The following is a 21197-nucleotide window of genomic DNA, read 5'->3' as shown; positions in this document are numbered from 1 at the left end:
TCAGTAAATATTTAGCTAGTGAATGGATTAACATATTGTTACATGAAAAAAAGCAAATCGTAAAACCATATATACAGATTGATCCCATATTGAACAAAAGACCAGTTTGTGCCCCTATATATTTTTCCATTCATAGAAAAAAGTATCAATGAATACACACTAAAAGGAAGAAGGGGGTTAAATCTACATTTTTTCCTCTAAACAGTTTTGTACTTTTTGAAATTTTTTTGTGCTTTGTAATAAAGTTATTTAAAATAGAAAAATAATATGAAGTAGCTTTTAAGTGGCAAATGAATGAAGAGTAGAGACAGTGATGGACTGTAGAAATACAGAGCGGGATCCCTCTTGACTAGGATAACCAAAGCCTTTCCTAGATTAAATAAGACATGAAATCCTTTGAGGTTCAAGTATTCCAGGCCGACAAACAGGCAGGAGAACACCTGTTGTCTTTAGGGAACAGCAAGGAGACCTGGATCAGCAAGAAACAAATTTGATAGAGAAGGCAACCTAAGTTTCTGAGTAGCAGCAGAGAGGGCAGAGAATGCGATCTTTTCCGATTAAATTTGCAGTACTGCCGCAGTATGGGATTAGGTGAGGATTAGCGTTTGGAGCGCAAGTGCCCACTAGGGGGTGGTGTTTCAAAACATATATAGGCCCACTTCGACCCATTTGGACTAAGGTGAAAGGAACGTACAGCAGGTAGAACGACGAAGAGGACGTTCCAACAGTTGGACAGGTTAACCACAATAAAATACGCAAATATTAACTTTCCCGCTTACTGCTAGCGCTCCCTAAATCGGTATCCCAGTGTACCACGAAACTAAACCCTACAGGATGTCTAGAGCTAGTGCCAAACGGTCCCCACGTAAAGCGACTACTACTCCCAGGAACCTTCGCGCGAGGCCAGGGCCTTCTTCCAGGGTGCAAGTGGGTCTCGCCGCACGGCCCTCTGGGATTCGTAGTCTTGCAGTGTCATTCGGGAGTTGTAGTTCCCTTCCCACAATCGGCTGGGCGAGGCGGCGCCGGCGATCAGAGCAGTGCTGGGTGTTCAGGGGCCAAGATGGCGGCGCGCCGGGGACGGAGAGACGGAGTCGCGCCGCCCCCGAGTGGGGGCCCCGGCCCGGACCCTGGCGGGGGAGCCCGCGGCAGCGGTTGGGGAAGTCGAAGCCAAGCGCCGTATGGGACTTTGGGCGCTGTGAGCGGCGGGGAGCAGGTGAGAGGCTGGCTGGCGGCCCGCGGTTGGCAGCAAAGCGGTGTGTGCCGGGCGGTGACACGTGGACGCCACAGGAAAGGGAGGAATCGCCTGGGAGTCGATGCCGGGTGGCCGCGGGAGCCGGGCCGGACCAAGAGGACCCTAGGCCGTTTGCTGGGGGTAGGCGGGCAGAGGCAGCGTCTCTACGGCCATTCCTGGGGGACGCCGGAGGGGCAGAGCCGGGTGTCGGAAACATAACCCGCGGGTGGGGGTCAGGGGTTCGGACTTGGGGTCGAAGGCTGAGACCTCCCTGTAAGGATGCCCAGTGGGGCTCCCTGAGCCCGGCGCCGCAGTTCCCTTTTCGGAGCCACGTGGGGTGGGGGGAGCAATTTTCCCGGGAGAACTTGTCTGCCTCCCCTCCCCCTCTAGGCGGCCCGGGCATCCACGTGGGTCGGGCTCCTGGTGGAGGGGGGCGCAGGCTGCGGGTCCACGTGGGGGCGGGGAAGGAACGTCCACGTGGCTCCCGTCCCAGGCTGTCGGGCATCTAGTATCGGCCTTGGAGCCTCGCTGACGCGAACTGGGTGTGTCTACACCGGTCCCGCCATCTCCTGCCGGGGCGAGAGGCCCGGGCCGGGAAGGAAGGTAAGAGTCAACTTTGTTCAGAGCCTTGGAGATTTTTTTTCCCTGCTGCTTGGGTGCGCAACGTCTCTCCATTGCTGATGGTGAAGGACTCTCCAGATGTTCCGGGTGTTTGTTCCCTGCGGATGGCGGAGTGTGATGGGGAGGGTAGAGGGCTGAGGCTGAAGGGTTGTGGAGGAGTGAGTTTGTGGCGCTTCTGTCTGACCGGCTTGGGGTGGGTTGTGAGTCACGGGCATTGGCGTTTTGGTTGCTTTGCAGTCTTGCCTTATTAGTGATTCAAGGGGCATGAGGAGTGTCAACATATACCTGGGACAAGGTTAAGAAAGGGAAAGGGAATCCTCTTCTCTCCTCACTTTTTCCTCCAGCATCTCTTTTGGGAAGGCATGCTCCTGTAATCTGACACACAGAAACTGGGGTGGTCCGTATGTAAGGCTCTTTGGATATTTTGATGGGGATGGGAAAAGTTGGAGGCGGTTTGGGAACTATTCAACATGTTGTTCAGCAGTTGAACATCTACTGGATGAGGGGGAATTCTGTTAGATTTTTTTTCTTGGCTTTCAAAAAGTGTTATTGTCCTACTCTACAGTGGAGGGCTTCTTAGAAGTTTCCACCTAGGGTGGAAGGGGCAGGAATTAGTTTGAACTGTTATCTCAAACAATTAAACTGAGTCCTTGACAGCGTTTTTTGTGTGTTACTAGGTGGGAGTTGGGCTGCAGGCTGCCTGGTAATGTCAGGTCCGGCAGACCAATCCAGGCCCTTGCCCAGGGGAGAATGGTTTCTGGGACAAGAATTTGGGAGCGCTAATCCCTTCTCCCCTACTTTCTCAGAGGTCACATCTTTCGGGGCTGGTGCTGCCTACCTACCAGAGCCCCAGGGACTAGGCTGGAATCTCAAGACAATGCCTAGCTCTCTATGAACCATTCATTTTCACCTCCATCAGGGGTCCAGTCAGAGAGACGCCCTCACACCTGACCTCACCCATCACTCAATTCCCAAATAGCACAGGGAGAGGCAGGAAGGATCCAAGGTCCAGCTCTAATAGGCATTAAGTGGTAGTTTGGGATTGGAGAGGATCTCATGGAGAGATTGTCATTCCCTTCCCCCCAAAACCAAAGATGGGTATATGTGAGCTGGTCAGTCAACCAGTTATTTATTGAAATACCATTATGTTTAGGCACAGGGGATACACAGGTAAACCACACAAACATGGTCTTTATTCCTCAGGATCTATGTTTGAATTAGGATAGAACATGATAAATAATAGTGAATGAGACAAAAGTGCAGGATATTTGGGTTTATGTAATTGGCAGTAGTGATCTACTTTGCAGAGTCTGGGAAGGGACATTTAAAACTGAGATGTTAAGACTGGAAAACCTTTAATCAGGGAATAGTGAAGGCCTCAAGGAGGAAGAGAGCATGGCTTATTGGAGAAACCGAGACCTGTACTGCAGAGTAGTGGGAGAGGACACGCTGGAGCAGAAGTCTGGTGGGGAAGACTTTGTAAGCTATATTAAAGAGTTTAAACCTAATCCTAAGAGCAGTAAAATGCCATTGAAGGGACTTAGGGAGGGTCTCAGGCAGTGATCAGATGTGCATTTAAAAAGCTTCTGGCTGTTTTTGAACCCTGGAGGGAGAAGGTTTGGTGGGGGAAAGCTAGTTGGGAGGTTTTTGAAGTTAGAGGTGCTGATGGCTGGCTCACTTTTAGCCTGGGCTTAGCACTTGGATGATCTTGGTACTCTGGGAGCTGTGCTATTTGGGAATTGAGTGATGGGTGAGGTCAGGTGTAAGGGTGTGTCTGAATGGACACCTGATGGAGGTGAAGATGAGTGGTTCATAGAGAGCTGGGCATTGTCTTGAGATTCCAGCCTAGTCGCTGGGGCTCTGGTAGGTAGGTGGTGGCAGAGGAAGTGGAGTTGCAGCCTCTTGGCTCATCCTGGAGTGTTTGCTGAGCCAGGTGCTATTCAGGTGCTGGTTTGTAATTATAGGATTGTGAAGGCCTGGGAGGAGTTAGTGCCTAAAACCTACCACCTTTCACTTATTCTCTGGGCCTGGCCTCCTAACGCGTCCTTAACCAACCTTTCCTTTCCCTGGGCGTTGGTACCCAGCTCTGTTAGGAGGGTATATATTGTGGTGGTGGTGGTGGGGGACACCTGTTGCTTTTTTCTTTTGGAAGTGGTGCAGAATTTCACTTTGCAGAAGGGGAAAAGAAAAGTCTTGCCTGTCTGTATGTGATCCTGTTCTCAGGCCTTTTTACTTCATGTTTCCTATACAGTAGTTTCCCCTTATCCACAGTTTCTGTTAACCTGCTGTCAACTGGGGTCTAAAAATACGTGAGTACAGTACAGTGAGATATTCTGAGAGCCAGGGAGAGACTACATTCATGTAACTTTTATTACAGTATATTGTTTTAATTGTTCTATTTTATTATTAATTTCTTATTGTGCCTAATTTATAACTTAAACTTCATCGTTGGTAGGTATTGTATGTATCAATACATACCAATGTATTGGTAGTATCTGTGGTTTCAGGCATCTACTGGGGGTCTTGGAACTTATCCCTCTAGGATAAGGGGGGACTACTGTAGAGGAGATCCCTGTGGCTCTGGCCTCACCACTACCATTCTAGTCCCTTCTGGCCCTGCCAACACCCACACTCTTGACAGGTCTGGGCGGGCTGCTTGATGCCTAATACAAGAGACTATAAATGCAGCTAGTTCTTAGAGGAGTGTCGGGCGGGGCCTTTCCATCTAGGGAATCAAGCTTTCTCTTCACTTGCTCTCACCTGGTAGGAGTGGGGAAGAGGCCCTTTGCTTGGAATTACCATTGAGAGGTTGAGTGTCTCACCGTTGAGCTTTCAAAATAAGTGTCAGCCGGGCGTGGTGGCTCGTGCCTGAAATCCCAGCACTTCCGGGGGCCGAGTCGGGTGGATCACTTGAGGTTAGGAGTTTGAGACCAGCCTGGCCAATATGGTGAAACCTTGTCTCTACTAAAAATACAAAAATTAGCTGGGCATGGTGGTGGGCGCCTATAATGCCAGCTGCTCCGGAGGCTGAGGCAGGAGAATCGCTTGAACCCAGGAGTCCAAACCCGGGAGTTTCACGGGGCTGGGGGTAGTGGGGTGGGGTGTGATTGCCAGAAAACTTAATGCTGCAGAAAAGTCTATGATTTTAGAGTTGTGAGGAGAGATCACCGTGGGCTGGAAGCTGGGGTGTCTTCTTGAAGAAGATAGGATTTGCACTAAGCAGAGAGCAGAGACCTAAATGGGGTTTGAGGTAGGTGAGGTTGTGCAGCTGCAGCTGTCTCTTTGCTGACCTCTTTTGCTTTGGTGAGCCCCTCAGACTGTTATCTTCACTGCTGCCAGTAGATGATTCTGAACAATCTTGATTTTTCTGATGTTTTTACTCCCGGGTTTTAATCTCCTGTGACTTTAGCTGTTTCTGGTTGGAGCCGAAATGTTTTTCTGCCCCAGAAGGTCCTTGAAAACTGCCATCCTGGCTGGGGCTTTTGCTCGTAGGTTGTGCTTCTCTGCCCTGCTAGCCCGGAAGTTTGGCAACAGTGGGGCAGCTGCTGAGTTTGGGCCCAGCAGTGGAGGGTACCTGATTTATGGAGCATACCAATCAGCTGCTGCCAGAGGGCTCATACCCTTCTCGCCTTCTTCTCTGCTCCAGGTGCTGCTGCACGAGGAAGGGGGTGATTCTGGCTTTGTTAGTCTGTCTCGGCTGGGCCCATCTCTGAGGGACAAGGACCTGGAAATGGAGGAGCTAATGCTGCAGGATGAGACGCTGCTGGGGACCATGCAGAGCTACATGGATGCCTCCCTCATCTCCCTCATCGAGGATTTTGGGAGCCTTGGAGAGGTGAGCTGGGGCTGGGCTTGGATATCTTCAAGCAGGAGCTTTACATGGGAGGCTCTAGCTAAAATTCTTGGCATGGCTCTGCTCTCCCAGGACTTTAGCTTCTTCCTGGGTGCCCAACCTGAACCCTTCAAGTGTATTTTTTGTCTCTAAGAGGGAAATAGGCTGCAGGCTGCCAGATTATGTCCCATGTAAGAATTCCTTGCCTAACTTGGACTGTAGTCCAAGGCCTTTCCCACTGTCTAGGCCCCTGAACTGCATGTCCAGAGGGTTCTGATCTCTGTTTTTGAGCTCATTTCTAGCCTAGCCAATGGTTGTCTGCTGAGCGTTCCACATCTTATTTGAGGGTAGGGGAATGTGTGAAGCCCAAGCTTGAGTCAAGTCTGACAGGTCCCTGTTGACACCAGAGAGCTGGTGGATGGTAACTGAGATCGGAATCTATGCCTTCTGGTATTCAGATCCCTCTTGCTGCCCCATTAGCTGAGTTGAACCTGGGAGACTGATTCTTTCGATATCCAGTCCTTAGTGGCATAGTAGGTCATTAGGGATGTTGGTAGGACCTTCTGGTTGTTTTTCTGGAGCAGAGCAGGTTATCTCTGGAGGACCAGAATGAAGTGTCGCTGCTCACGGCTCTGACGGAGATCTTGGACAATGCAGATTCTGAGAACCTTTCTCCATTTGACAGCATTCCTGATTCGGAGCTGCTTGTGTCACCCCGGGAGGGCTCCTCTGTGAGTGTGGGACCAGGGGAAGGGGATTGGTATGAAGTTTAGACCCATGCCTGTGGACCTACTCATATAGCTCTGAAGCATAGACTGATCTCAGGTCTTTCTTTCCTCTTAGCTACACAAGCTGCTTACTCTCTCTCGGACACCCCCAGAACGTGACCTCATCACCCCAGTTGACCCACTGGGGCCCAGTACAGGCAGCAGTAGAGGGAGTGGGGTAAGCCTGACCTAGGGGGCTTCAGAAACTCCCAGGTGGGAGGAATGTGTGGGGACAGGTCTGGAAAATACTTTCCCAAAGAAAACTCCTCCTGAGACTTCTCTTCTCTCCTGCAGGTTGAAATGTCTCTTCCAGATCCCCCTTGGGACTTCTCCCCTCCTTCTTTCTTAGAGACTTCTTCCCCCAAGCTTCCCAGCTGGAGGCCCCCAAGATCAAGACCACGCTGGGGCCAATCCCCACCTCCCCAGCAGCGCAGTGATGGAGAAGAAGAAGAGGAGGTGGCCAGCTTCAGTGGCCAGATTCTTGCTGGGGAGCTTGACAACTGTGTGAGCAGTACCCCGGACTTCCCCATGCATTTGGCCTGCCCTGAGGAGGAAGATAAAGCAACAGCAGCAGAGACGGCAGTGCCAGCAGCTGGTGATGAGAGCATCTCCTCCCTGAGTGAGCTGGTGCGGGCCATGCACCCATACTGCCTGCCCAACCTCACCCAACTGGCATCACTTGAGGCTGAGCTTCAGGAGCAGCCAGATGATCTGACGCTGCCTGAGGGCTGTGTAGTGCTGGAGATTGTGGGCCAGGCAGCCACAGCTGGCGATGACCTGGAGATACCAGTTGTGGTGCGACAGGTCTCTCCTGGACCCCAGCCTGTGCTCCTGGATGACTCGCTAGAGACTAGTTCTGCCTTGCAGCTGCTGATGCCTACACTGGAGTCAGAGACGGAGGCTGCTGTGCCCAAGATAACCCTCTGCTCTGAGAAGAAGGGGTTGTCATTGAACTCAGAGGAGAAGCTGGACTCAGCCTGCTTATTGAAGCCCAGGGAGGTCATGGAGCCAGTGGTGCCCAAGGAGCCTCAGAACCCACCTGCCAATGCAGCACCGGGTTCCCAGAGAGCTCGAAAGGGCAGGAAGAAGAAGAGCAAGGAGCAGCCAGCAGCCTGTGTGGAAGGCTATGCCAGGAGGCTGAGGTCATCTTCTCGTGGGCAGTCTGCCGTAGGTACGGAAGTGACCGCTCAGGTAGACAACTTGCAGAAACAGCCTCAGGAAGAACTTCAAAGAGAGTCTGGGCCTCTCCAGGGTAAGGGGAAGCCTCGGGCTTGGGCTCGGGCCTGGGCAGCTGCCTTGGAGAATTCTAGCCCTAAGAACTTGGAGAGAAGTGCTGGACAATGTAGTCCTGCTAAAGAAGGCCCTCTAGACCTCTACCCCAAGTTGACTGACACTATCCAAGCCAACCCTGTACCAACCCATCTCTCATTGGTCAACTCTGCCCAAGCCAGCCCCATGCCAGTTGACTCTGTTGAAGCTGATCCCACTGCAGTTGGCTCTGTTCTAGCTGGCCCTGTACCTATTGACCCTGGGTTGGTTGACCTTGCTTCAACCAGTTCAGAACTGGTTGAGCCTCTCCCTGCTGGGCCAGTGCTGATCAACCCAGTCCTGGCTGACTCAGCAGCAGTTGACCCTGCAGTGGTTCCCATCTCAGATAACTTGCCACCAGTTGATGCTGTCCCGTCTGGCCCAGCACCAGTTGATCTAGCACTAGTTGACCCTGTTCCTAATGACCTGACTGCAGTTGACCCAGTGCTAGTTAAGTCCAGACCAACTGATCCCAGACGTGCTGCAGTGTCATCAGCCCTGGGGGGTCCAGCCCCCCAGCTCCTCCTGGAGTCAGAGTCCTTGGACCCACCAAAGACCATCATCCCTGAAGTCAAAGAGGTTGTGGATTCTCTGAAAATTGAAAGTGGTACCAGTGCTACAACCCATGAAGCCAGACCTCGGCCTCTCAGCTTATCTGAATACCGGCGACGAAGGCAGCAACGCCAAGCAGAAACAGAAGAGAGAAGTCCCCAGCCCCCAACTGGGAAGTGGCCTAGCCTTCCAGAGACTCCCACAGGACTGGCAGACATCCCTTGTCTTGTCATCCCACCAGCCCCAGCCAAGAAGACAGCTCTACAGAGAAGCCCTGAAGCGCCCCCTGAGACTTGCCTTGTGCCTGTAGGTCCCAGCCCTGCTTCTCCTGGTCCTGAGCCACCTGTAAGCAAATCTGTGGCCTCAGCTCTCACTGAGCAGGTGCCATCCCAGGAGATGCCATTGTTGGCGAGACCTTCCTCTCCTGTGCAGTCTGTGTCCCCTGTTGTGCCCACACCTCCTGCAATGCCTACTGCCCTGTCTTTCCCTGCAGGTGGGCTGGGCATACCCCCCAGTCTGCCGCCACCTCCCTTGCAGCCTCCTAGTCTTCCAGTGTCTATGGGTCCAGTCCTACCTGATCCATTTACTCACTATGCCCCCATGCCACCCTGGCCTTGTTATCCTCCTGTGTCCCCTTCTGGCTATCCTTGCCTGCCCCCCCCACCGACAGTGCCCCTAGTGTCTGGTACTCCTGGCGCCTATGCCATGCCTCCCACTTGCAATGTGCCTTGGGCACCCCCACCTGCCCCAGTCTCACCTTACAGTTCCACCTGTACCTATGGGTCCTTGGGATGGGGCCCAGGGCCTCAACATGCTCCATTCTGGTCTACTGTACCCCCGCCTCCTTTGCCTCCAGCCTCCGTTGGGAGAGCTGTTCCCCAAGCTAAGATGGAGTCTAGGGGCACTCCAGCTGGCCCTCCTGAAAATGTACTTCCCGTGTCGATGACTCCTCCCCTCAGTGGGCTACCTGGCCACGGAGCTCCACAGATAGAGCCTACCAAGGTGGAGGTCAAGCCAGTGCTTGCATCTCCCCATCCGAAACATAAGGTGTCTGCCCTGGTGCAAAGTCCCCGGCTGAAGGCTCCAGCGGCTCCAGCATGTGTGTCTGCTGAAGGTGTGACTGTTGAGGAGCCTACATCAGAGGGGCTAAAGCCTGAGACCCAGGAGACCAGGCCCAGGGAGAAGCCCCCCTTGCCTGCTACCAAGGCTGTTGCGACACCAAGGCAGAGCACTGTCTCCAAGCTGCCTGCTGTCCACCCAGCCCGTCTAAGGAAGCTGTCCTTTCTGCCTACCCCACATACTCAGGGTTCTGAAGATGTGGTACAGGCTTTCATCAGTGAGATTGGTGAGTGCCACACAGTTCCCCTACATAGTCCCCAAGTTGGCTGGGGGACTCTTCTCTGTAGAACAGGATAAGCCACCCTGATGAGGCTGGCCTTTGTTGGATTTCTTTGGGGGAGTTTTTTGTTTTCGTTGTTTTGTTTTGAGACGGAGTCTGGCTGTGTCGCCAGGCTGGAGTGCAGTGGCGCAATCTCGGCTCACTGCAACCTCCACCTCCCAGGTTCATGCCATTCTCCTGCCTCAGCCTCTCAAGTAGCTGGGACTACAGGTGCCCACCACCATGTCCAGCTAATTTTTGTATTTCTAGTAGAGACGAGGTTTCACCATGTTAGGCAGGTTGGTCTTGATCTCCTGATCTTGTGATTCACCCGCCTCAACCTTCCAAAGTGCTGGGATTACAGGTGTGAGCCGCCGCGCCAGACCTTTTTTTTTTTTTTTTTTTTTTTTTTTTGAGATGGAGTCTCCCTCTGTCGCCCAGGCTGGAGTGCAGTGGCGCGATCTTGACTCACTGCAACCTCCGCCTCCTGGGTTCAAGCGATTCTCCTGCCTCTGCCTCCCCAGTAGCTGGCATTACAGGTGCTCACATCCACACCCGGCTAATTTTTATATTTTTAGTGGAGGTGAGGTTTCACCATGTTGGCCAGGTTGGTCTCAATCTCTTGACCTCATGATCCCCCCGCCTCAGCCTTCCAAAGTACTGGGATTACAGGTGTGAGCCACCGTGCCTAGCCTGTTTCTGTTTTTAAGAGATGAGGTCTCCCTGTGTTGCCCAGGCTGGACTTGAACTCCTGGGCTCAAGTGGTCTTCCCACCTCAGCCTTCCAAGTAGCTTGGATTTATAGGCACAGATGTGTGCCACCATGCCTGGCTGTGGAGGGTTCTTCAGAGGCAGAGCTCTGGGTTGGTTTGAATCCTTCATGCTTTGTGCTGCTACCTTGGTTCACTTAGTACAGAGGGCAGAGGGAGTGGAAAGGGAGAAGTGAGATGATTTGGGGGCTTCCTGGGACCTGTGTACTCAGTTGATAGGGGCTCGTTTTCAATCCTGTGTTGTGTGCCTCCACAGGTATTGAGGCATCGGACCTGTCCAGTCTGCTGGAGCAGTTTGAGAAATCAGAAGGTGAGGGAACATGGGTAGTTTTGTTCCAACTCTTTTTTTGGTGATACTTCTTTTGGGCCTAGCCCTGTAGTTGCTTTAACTAGGGTGAGAGGGGACAGCCTTAGCCACTAGAGCAGCTCCCTAATTGGAAGATGGAGACAAGATTGAACTGTGATGGTAATCCAAGCTAGGGACGGCAGTGATACAGGAAGGAAGGTATTATAAAAGAGTAGACTGAGAATCCAGGCCGGGCGCGGTGGCTCATGACTGTAATCCCAGCACTTTGGGAAGCTGAGGCGGGCGGATCACGAAGTCAGGAATTTGAGACCAGCCTGGCCAACATGGTGAAACCCCATTTCTACTAAAAATACAAAACTTAGCTGGGCGAGGTGGCGGGTGCCTGTAATCCCAGCTTCTCGGGAGGCTGAGGCAGGAGGATTGTTTGCACCCAGCAGACAGAGATTGTAGTGAGCCGAGATTGTGCTGTTGCATTTTAGCCTGGGCAACAGGGTGAGACTCCGTCTCAAAAAAAAAAAAAAAAAAAAAAAAAAAAAAAAAAAAGGGGGAATCCAAGCAGGTTGGGGTTGTTTAGGGACGTTTTTCTAGAGGGAAGTAGCTTTCAGGCTGGACATTGAAAGACAGGTAGGAATTCACAGAGAATATGTGTGGCGAAAGGCAAAGGGTAGGTATAGGAAGAATGGCATATGGCACATTCGAAAGGCAATGAATAGCTGGCTTTCTCAGTATAAGGCATGGATGTAGGTGCTATGGAGGACACTGTATCCTGTTCTCAAGGAGCTTATGGTCTAACTGGGGAGAAGAATCTACAGAAATGATTCCTGAGTTGGTAACAAGGCAAAATAGAAAATGTGATTTGTAGAATGAGAGTAGGCTGTGAGGCCAGGAAGCTAGTTAGGCAGATCATAGATCACCTTGAACACTAGGCTTATACATTTGGACTTTATCTCAAATTCAGTGGAGGAATGTGGGTGTTTCTGAGCAGAAAAGAGACATGATTAAAAATAGTACTTGGTCATCCACTGGAGGAGACTGGATCTCTTCGGGGAGATCCCAACAGGGAATATATAGGCAAAGTGGATTTTCCTCCTTTGGGTCTCAAAGCAAGCCCTTCTGTGCCGCCTCAGTTAGAACATCTGGTTGGGCTTTTAACTAGTATGGTTTCTTTGCAGCCAAAAAGGAGTGTCCTCCTCCGGCTCCTGCTGACAGCTTGGCTGTAGGAAACTCAGGGTAAGTATGGAGATGTGAGCGAGTTACCCTACAGCTGTTGGTCAGCAGCCGGCTGACACTCCAGGACCATCAACTGGATGCGTCTGTTGCAGGGACGTTGTAGTCAGCTCTAGAGTCTTTCCCTGTTTCCCCACCCCTAACTCTGCCCATCACTACTGGGCAGTATCTTGGGTGGTGAGGTGAGGACGGGCATGTTCACAGCCCTCCAGCTGATTCCAATCAGGGGTTCCAAATGTCCTGGAGGTGCCTTTTATCTCCTGGCAAGTCATGCCTTTGGGGATTTCTTTCCTTCATTTAATAACACTTTAAGTTCACTCAGTGCTGGTAATGTTGTAACTTAAAGTGGAGGAAGATATTAATGGCTAGGACTCATTTTTCATGTTCATGGTCCTCCATCCTGTTCTGCCAAGCATGTTCCCCTCCACATTGATTTCAGGTTGGTTTGAGCTGGGCAGGTGAGACTCCTGATGTGAAGGAAGTGGCGGGTATTCAAGGTCATGGCCAGCCTGCCTCTTGGAATTGGGCAGGGCTGAGTTGAGACCCAATCTGTAGTTCAGTCAATAAGACCCTTTTGTGCAGGAAGAAGATGATGGGGGCAGTTTGTGCATCCCATTCTTCTCTGCACCCACCCCCTCCCGTTGATTTGTGAGAAAGGCAAATGTACAAGATGTTGAGGAGGCAATGAATCAGGCTTTCCCTTTTCCCCCCCGCCAGCGGCGTTGACATTCCCCAGGAGAAGAGGCCCCTAGACCGGTTACAAGCCCCAGAACTGGCCAACGTGGCAGGTGGGTTCAGGGTGGGGAATTCTGCCTGTGATTAGTCTTTGCGGCAACAGTTGCTGAGCCTACTCCAAATCAATTGTGTGTAGGCATTAAGGATATAGAGATCTGGCCGGGCACGGTGGCTCAAGCCTGTAATCCCAGCACTTTGGGAGGCCGAGACGGGCGAATCACGAGGTCAGGAGATCGAGACCATCCTGGCTAACACGGTGAAACCCCGTCTCTACTAAAAAATACAAAAAACTAGCCGGGCGAGGTGGCGGGCGCCTGTAGTCCCAGCTACTCGGGAGGCTGAGGCAGGAGAATGGTCTAAACCCGGGAGGCGGAGCTTGCAGTGAGCTGAGATCCGGCCACTGCACCCCAGCCTGGGCGACAGAGCAAGACTCTGTCTCAAAAAAAAAAAAAAAAAGGCCGGGCGTGGTGGCTCAAGCCTGTAATCCCAGCACTTTGGGAGGCCGAGATGGGCGGATCACAAGGTCAGGAGATCGAGACCATCCTGGCTAACCCGGTGAAACCCCGTCTCTACTAAAAAATACAAAAAACTAGCCGGGCGAGGTGGCGAGCGCCTGTAGTCCCAGCTACTCGGGAGGCTGAGGCAGGAGAATGGCGTGAACCCGGGAGGCGGTGCTTGCAGTGAGCTGAGATCCGGCCACTGCACTCCAGCCTGGGCGACAGAGCGAGACTCCGTCTCAAAAAAAAAAAAAAAAAAAAAAAGGATATAGAGATCTGATCTCCAGCCTTGAGGTACTCACAGTCTAGAGGGCAGATGTGTAAACAAATGAGCATGTTGAGTATCAGGTGCTATGTTACAGCCTATGGGCCGGGCACAGTGGCTCGCGCCTGTAATCCCAGCACTTTGGGAGGCCGAGGCAGGTGGATCACTTGAGGTCAGGAGTTTGAGACCAGCCTGGCCCACACGGTGAAACCCTATCTTTATTTAAAAAATACAAAAATTAGTTGGGCGTGGTGGTACATGCCTGTAGTCCCAGCTACTTAGGAGGCTGAGGCAGGAGAATCACTTAAATCCAGGAGGCGGAGTTTGCAGTGAGCTAAGATTGTGCCGCTGCGCTCCAGCCTGGGCGACAGAGCAAGACTCCATCTCAAAAAAAAAAAAAAAAGAAAGGCCGGGCGCGGTGACTCATGCCTGTAATCCCAGCACTTTGGGAGGCTGAGGCGGGCGGATCACGTGGTCAGGAGATTGAGACCATCCTGGCTAACACAGTGAAACCCCATCTCTACTAAAAATACAAAAAAATTAGCTGGGCGTGATGGTGGGTGCCTGTAGTCCCAGCTACTTGGAAGGCTGAGGCAGGAGAATGGCGTGAACTCGGGAGGCGGAGCTTGCAGTGAGCCAAGTTCGCACCAGTGCCCTCCAGCCTGGGCGACAGAGCGAGACTGTCTCAGAAGAAAAAAAAAAAAAGGCCGGGTGTGGTGGTTCACGCCTTTAATCCCAGCAGTTTGGGAGGCTGAGGCAGGTGGATCACAAGGTCAGGAGATTGAGACCATCCTGGCTAACACAGTGAAACCCGGTCTCCGCTAAAAATACAAAAAATTAGCTGGGCGTGGTGGTAGGTGCCTGTAGTCCCAGCTACTTGGGAGGCTGAGGCAGAAGAATGGCATGAACCCAGGAGGCGGAGCTTGCAGTGAGCTAAGATCGCGCCACTGCACTCCAGCCTGGGTGACAGAGCGAGACTCTGTCCCACCAAAAAAAAAAAAAAAACATGGATTACAGTGAGATGTGAAGAGGGACAGTCAGGGTAGGGTTATATAGAAACTAATATCCTAAGCTGAGGCTTGAGAAACTATCAATCAGGTGGTAGATTTAGGGGAGAGGACATTCTAGGAAGACGGAGCAGCTTGAATGAACTGAAGAAACAAAACCAGCCAGGTATGTTTTGGGGAATTGTGAGTGGCTTAGTTTAGCTGGAGTGTAGTAGCTGATCAGGGCAGTGGGCAGAGGTAAAGCAAGAGATAAAATTAGAGTGGTAAATAGAAGGTCAGATTATAGGGACCTCAAATGCCATATTAAGCTCTTTGGACTTTATCCTATGCATTGAAGAAACTTTACCAGATTGGTTTTTGGGTGCTCCATCTAGCAGGAATATAGAAGACAGGTGGATGACTCTGAAACTGGAAGTGGGGAGACCATCAGAATATGACTACATGAGTAGGCAAGATGCAGCCTAGAAGTCAGGCAGTACTGGGTGGAGGGGGCGGATCTGAGAATGGAGAGCTAGACTGTAGGACCTGCCCGCCAGCTAGGTCTGGGTAGTGAGAGGATGAGGGCTTTAGGAAGACCCTAGCTGGCTGGATTTCTCTTGCTGGTTCCCAAGTTGGGGAACATGGGGAAGGAACAGTTGAAGCAGTGGGAGAAGTTGGGCTGCTTACCTTGCTTGGTGTACTTTGTGAGATGAGGTGGGGGTCTCTGGAGGCTATATACACAGTATTTGGAAGTGTAGAATCGGATCTCACCCTGCTATCTCCATCCTCCCTCCCCACCACAGGGCTCACCCCTCCAGCTACCCCTCCCCACCAGTTATGGAAGCCCCTGGCTGCTGTCTCACTGCTGGCCAAAGCCAAATCTCCTAAGTCCACCGCCCAGGAGGGAACCCTGAAGCCTGAAGGAGTTACGGAGGCCAAACATCCAGCTGCAGTTCGCCTCCAAGAAGGGGTCCATGGCCCTAGTCGAGTCCATGTGGGCTCTGGGGACCATGACTATTGTGTCCGGAGCAGGACTCCCCCAAAAAAGATGCCTGCCCTAGTCATTCCAGAGGTGGGCTCCCGATGGAATGTCAAGCGCCATCAGGACATCACCATCAAACCTGTTTTGTCCTTGGGCCCAGCTGCCCCTCCGCCCCCATGCATAGCTGCCTCCCGGGAGCCACTTGATCACAGGACTAGCAGTGAGCAGGCAGATCCCTCAGCGCCCTGCCTTGCCCCATCCAGCTTGCTGTCCCCTGAGGCCTCACCCTGCCGGAATGACACGAACACTAGGACTCCCCCTGAACCCTCAGCCAAGCAGCGGTCAATGCGCTGTTACCGAAAAGCCTGCAGGTCAGCCAGCCCCTCAAGCCAGGGCTGGCAGGGCCGCCGAGGCCGCAACAGTCGTTCTGTCAGCTCTGGGTCCATCCGGACCAGCGAAGCATCTTCCTCCTCATCCTCATCGTCGTCTTCCTCATCCCGATCTCGGTCCAGGTCCCTCTCCCCCCCACACAAGAGGTGGCGAAGGTGAGCTTTGATGGCCTTGTAGGTTCTCTCCATTTAGGAAGTTGACGTACTTCTGTGGTTTACTTTGAAAGCTTTTACACATTGACTTTGGTACTTCCAGGCGCTAAGGCTTCTATTTCTGTCTTTGGCTTTTGTGTTTTCCCTTTTCCGGGATTGTTGAAGGAGGCAAGCTGTGAGACGATTGCTTCTGTCTCCTGTTGGAGTTTGGGGTATCAGTGAGGTCTCCTGCTTCCTTGAGACCTGCCGTGGGGAGACTTTTAGGGTTTGAGTTTGACCATGTTGATTTTTTTCACATACTGTATCAGCCTTCATTTTTGGTATTCTGGGTGCTATGTGAGGTAGTGGGTTACCTGTTAATAGAAAATAGTTCTTCCGTTAATCATCTGCTGAGGAAGGTGTCTGGGGCAGTTCCTTTGGGTGTCGCTATGGCCTCATCTATTTCCTGGCAATATCTTTTTTTCTCAGTAACCAAGTTTTCCCACTTAATGAATAATTCTTGAATTTTGGAGATGATATATATCTTCAGAACTGGCCCATACTACAAGTCTAGCAGTTACCTCTCTCTTTACCATGCTCACAGTATTTCCATGAGACCTGGTAGGGGAGCAATAGTAACCCAAAAGACCCAGGATTGGCCCCAGCACCACAGATAGCTGGGTGTGAGACCTAGGGCTCAGCCCTCTCCCTGAGTCTCCATTTATTGTTCTTTCTCTTTCTGATTTGTTAAGTATTTTTCAATTTTTAATTGCACAATTGAAAATAAATGTGATCTCTTCCAAAACACTCCACAACATTCCAGGTACACCTAAAGTTCCACGAAGGGCTTCAGTTTGTTCATCTGTGAAGGACAATTGTTCTTCTAGACCTCTTCTACTCTGCTTTGTCTTTGGTCCTGAGCTTCCTGAAAGAAAGATAGGACTGGGGCCTGGGTGAGATAAGCAGAGTATACTTGAACCACTCCCAGCATTCCTGCATGCCCTCTTTTTCTTCAGGTCCAGCTGTAGTTCCTCCGGACGTTCTCGAAGATGCTCTTCCTCTTCTTCGTCATCATCTTCCTCTTCGTCTTCCTCATCCTCATCATCCAGTTCCCGAAGCCGCTCACGCTCCCCATCCCCCCGCCGGAGAAGTGACAGGAGGCGGCGGTGAGCACGTGTTTAGGGAGCACCATGCACCTGGCATGCAGGTGTCTAAGAGTTCTGAGTCTTGAATTGTCTTATGTTTGGGGGGCTGACGACACCTTCTCTTGTCAGGTACAGCTCTTATCGTTCACATGACCATTACCAAAGGCAAAGAGTGCTGCAAAAGGAGCGTGCAATAGTGAGTAGAGGAACAGGTCATGGGAGGAGGGGGCTTACCCGCTGAACCTTGAGCTCAGAGAGCTGCCTGCAGCTGTAGCCCTGGCTCATGGTATGCTGATTTTTTTTCATTTCCAAACATAGGAAGAAAGAAGGGTGGTCTTCATTGGAAAGATACCTGGCCGCATGACTCGATCAGAGCTGAAACAGAGGTTCTCCGTTTTTGGAGAGATTGAGGAGTGCACCATCCACTTCCGTGTCCAAGGGTAAGCTTGAGCCCCAAGGTCAGGATGTTCTTTCTATCCCATTCATCTACCTTGATGTTTCTTTGTCTTGCCTCTTTGCTCTGGTGTGCTGAGCAATATGGGGCACCTTCATTTCTGTAGTCACAGGGTTGGCCACTGGGAATGAGAAGAACCACCTCTGTACCCTGGGGTGCTGTGGCTCCTCCATGGCATGGGCCCATATAGTCACTCCAGCCCCTGCCTTACCCTCTTCCTACCAGGGACAACTACGGCTTTGTCACTTATCGCTATGCTGAGGAGGCATTTGCAGCCATCGAGAGTGGCCACAAGCTGCGGCAGGCAGATGAGCAGCCCTTTGATCTCTGCTTTGGGGGCCGAAGGCAGTTCTGCAAGAGGAGTTATTCTGATCTTGGTGAGTGGAGGGAGGGCCTAAAGCTTTGGAATACTTCATCCCCTCCCCAGAAGGGTTCCTAACCCTTTGTGAGTGGGGCTAGGCAGACTTATCTTAGTTTGACATACAAAGAACCCAAGGGGGCTGGGTGCAGTGGCTCACGCCTGTAATCCCAGCACTTTGGGAGGCCGAGGTGGGCAGATGCACGAGGTCAGGAGTTTAAGACCAGCCTGGCCAACATGATGAAACCCCGTCTCTACCAAAAATAGAAAAAATTAGCTGGAGGTGGTGGCACGTACCTGTAATCCCAGCTACTCGGGAGGCTGAGGCAGGAGAATTGCTTGAACCCGGGACGCGGAGATTGCAGTGAGCCGAGATCACAGCACTGTACTCCAGTCTGGGCAACAGAGCGAGACTGTCTGAAAAAAACAAAAAAAGACTCAAGGGGTGAAAAAAAAAAAAAAAAGACCCAAATGGGGACTGGGGACTCTATCTCTTTGACTTAAAATTAGAGCAGTTTTCACTCCATCCGTTTTTGGGATGGGAGATAGCCATTTGCAGACCCTGTGGTTGGGAAGTGTGGTCAGAGACCTTGAAGTTTGTCTTTACCTTTATAGACTCCAACCGGGAAGACTTTGACCCTGCACCTGTAAAGAGCAAATTTGATTCTCTTGACTTTGACACATTGTTGAAACAGGCCCAGAAGAACCTCAGGAGGTAACCTTGGGCCCTTCCCTGCTACCCTTTTTCTCCTTTGGAGGTGCCCAACCTCCTCCACCCCTTCCCCTACTCTAGGGGAGAGAGCTGCTAGTGAGATGACTGTTTTATAAAGAAACGGAAAAAAGTGAAATAAAAAATGTGTTGAATCAGGTTTTTTAAAAAGGGTATTTGTTTTTTTATAACAGGTATTGAAACAAGTTAACTTGCATTCCTATGTAAGATAGGTGGGGCTGAGGGGATCCCCAGTGTTTGGAACATAAGTCACTATGCAGACTAATAAACATCAACTAGAGAGAACTCCCAACTGCTGTTGTGCTTCTTTGTATGGTGCTAATGCCAAATGTATTCACTTTTCCTATCTGAACATGGTCCAGGGACATGCCTCTCCCTGGTCAGGTGCAAAAATCCCACTGGATTTGAAACTTGGTTCCTCAGATGTCTTGTCTAAAATGAGTCATTTAGGACAGTGCTTCTCAACTTTAAAGAGAATTCGAATCATCTAGCGATCTTTTTAGAATGTAGATTCTGACAATGGGATGATGACACCGTCCAGGAAGGGTTTTTGATAACAAGGACCTAGAGAAGCTCACATTTGTTTCAAAGAAAGGTTTTCTAAACTGGGACTGGTGTATACATTCATCATGTCAGTTATGTTCATTTTATAATAGTTTGAGCACACTGCATGGCGCAACAGGTGCTCAGATGTTTTAAATAATGCATATCGGGCGCGTTGGCTCAGGCCTGTAATCCCAGCACTTTGGGAGGCAGAGGCGGGTGAATCACGAGGTCAGGAGATGGAGACCATCCTGGCCAACATGGTGAAACCCTGTCTCTACTGAAAGTACAAAAAATTGGGCTGGGCGCGGTGGCTCAAGCCTGTAATCCCAGCACTTTGGGAGGCCGAGGCGGGCGGATCACGAGGTCAGGAGATCGAGACCATCCTGGCTAACACGGTGAAACCCCATCTCTACTAAAAAAACACACACACAAAAAAAACTAGTCGGGCGAGGTGGTGGGCGCCTGTAGTCCCAGCTGCTCGGGAGGCTGAGGCGGGAGAATGGTGTAAACCCGGGAGGCGGAGCTTGCAGTGAGCTGAGATCTGGCCACTGCACTCCGGCCTGGGCGACAGAGTGAGACTCCGTATCAAAAAAAAAAAAAAAAAATTGGCCAGGTGTGGTGGCGGTTGCCTGTAGTCCTAGCTACTTGGGAGGCTGCGGCAAGAGAATGGCATGAACCCAGGAGGCGGAGCTTGCAGTGAGCCCAGATTGTGCAGCTGCACTCCAGCCTGGGTGACACAGCGAGAGTCTGTCTCAAAAAAAAAGAAATAATAATAATGTATGCATGTGGGTAGAATAGGAAGCATGGGGAAGAGGGAACTGTGGAGGTTGTTTTTTTTTTTTTGCCTTTTTTTTTGTTTCTGAAATGGAGTCTTGTTCTGTCTCCCAGGCTGGAGTGCAGTGGCACAATTTTGGCTCACTGCAACCTCTACCTTGTGGGTTCAAATGATTCTCCTGCCTCAGCTTCCTGAGTAGCTGGGACTACAGGCACCTGTCACCATGCCTGGCTAATTTTTTTGTATTTTTAGTAGAGAAAGGGTTTCACCATGTTGGCCAGAGCTGTTCTTGAACTCCTGACCTCAGGTGATCCACCCACCTTGGCCTCCCAAAGTGCTGAGATTACAGGCGTGAACCACCATGCCTGGCTTTTTGATTTTTGAGATAGGATCTCACTCTGTGGCCCAGGCTGGGTTGCAGTGGCAGGATCATAGCTCATTGCAGCTTTGACCTCCCTGGCTCAGTCGATCCTCCCGCCCCAGCCTCCCAAGTAGCTGGGACACAGGTGCGTGCCACTACACCTGGCTAATCTTTAAAATTTGTAGAGAGAGGGGGGTTTCACTATGTTGTCCAGGCTGACCTCTAACTCCTGGGCTTAAGGGATCCTCCCATCTTGGCCTTCCAAAGTGTTGAGATAACAGGTGTGAGCCACTGTGCCTGGCCAGTTTTATACAGGAGAGGGGAGTGTCTGGAGAAAGGCAAAGGAGAGGTGTGTTCCATGAGAATCCTTATCCTTCTTGAGCGGCATTAGTGGGAGGTAGCCAAGGGGTAGTGGGTAGGATCGAAGCGATTGCTAACTGCTAATATGATCTGAAATGTGGCAGAACTTGGAATTAACTTGGTAGATGTGAGCATTGATATTGGAGTTACTCATGACAAAGGGAGTAACTCTGACCCTGGAGAAAGAAGGGTTATTCAGGTTTAGTGCATGACATCTTTCCTCTTCATGGAGCTGACCTAAGGCGGAATATAAGGGGAATGGGAGGGGCGGCTTGGAAATCAACACCTGCCACCCTCACGACTGATAACTTGAAGAATCCTCTGGACGACACCTCCCACCCTCACGACGGATAACTTGAAGGAGCCTCTGCAGCAGAGGCAGGAGCCTGGATGCTGGGATAGTATCAGAAAGGGCCTCCCTGGGTGTTGGAGGCAATGAAGATGAAGGGCGAGAATCCATTGGCCGCGCCAGTGCGCCAGTGGGGGCGGT

General features: G+C 51.4%; 1 protein-coding gene across 3 annotated transcripts; it reads left to right on the top strand.

Moving 5' to 3' along the window:
• Window positions 1-1027: 1027 nt before the first annotated feature.
• Window positions 1028-18950, top strand: LOC105478357 (PPARG related coactivator 1). Of its 3 annotated transcripts, none has more exons than XM_011735539.2 (14): window positions 1028-1213; window positions 5499-5687; window positions 6269-6415; window positions 6528-6629; window positions 6746-9656; window positions 10715-10768; window positions 11938-11995; window positions 12710-12780; window positions 15279-16002; window positions 16995-17144; window positions 17253-17319; window positions 17442-17563; window positions 17803-17954; window positions 18551-18950. In XM_011735539.2, the coding sequence occupies exons 1-14, from the start codon at window positions 1061-1063 to the stop codon at window positions 18652-18654; spliced, it is 5004 nt and encodes a 1667-aa protein (XP_011733841.2). In that variant the 5' UTR covers window positions 1028-1060; the 3' UTR covers window positions 18655-18950. The 3 variants fall into 3 exon arrangements, with proteins under 3 accessions (XP_011733841.2, XP_011733842.2, XP_011733840.2); XM_011735538.3 differs by lacking the exon at window positions 1028-1213 and adding an exon at window positions 4950-5102; XM_011735540.3 differs by lacking the exons at window positions 12710-12780; window positions 15279-16002 and having other exon boundaries at window positions 1030-1213.
• The last annotated feature ends 2247 nt before the right edge of the window (window positions 18951-21197 follow it).

This window comes from Macaca nemestrina, chromosome 9, assembly GCF_043159975.1.
Source record: "Macaca nemestrina isolate mMacNem1 chromosome 9, mMacNem.hap1, whole genome shotgun sequence".
Classification (NCBI taxonomy): Eukaryota; Metazoa; Chordata; class Mammalia; order Primates; family Cercopithecidae; genus Macaca; species Macaca nemestrina.
This window is presented reverse-complemented; position numbering and strand designations above follow the sequence as displayed.

Excerpts from the sequence above, each read along its gene's own strand:
- LOC105478357 (XM_011735539.2), top strand. The coding sequence starts at position 1,061 with ATGGCGGCGCGCCGGGGACGGAGAGACGGAGTCGCGCCGCCCCCGAGT. Across the intron at positions 5,688-6,268 it reads ATTTTGGGAGCCTTGGAGAG|AGCAGGTTATCTCTGGAGGA; the intron begins GTGAGCTGGGGC and ends TTTCTGGAGCAG. Across the intron at positions 17,564-17,802 it reads ATCCACTTCCGTGTCCAAGG|GGACAACTACGGCTTTGTCA; the intron begins GTAAGCTTGAGC and ends TCTTCCTACCAG.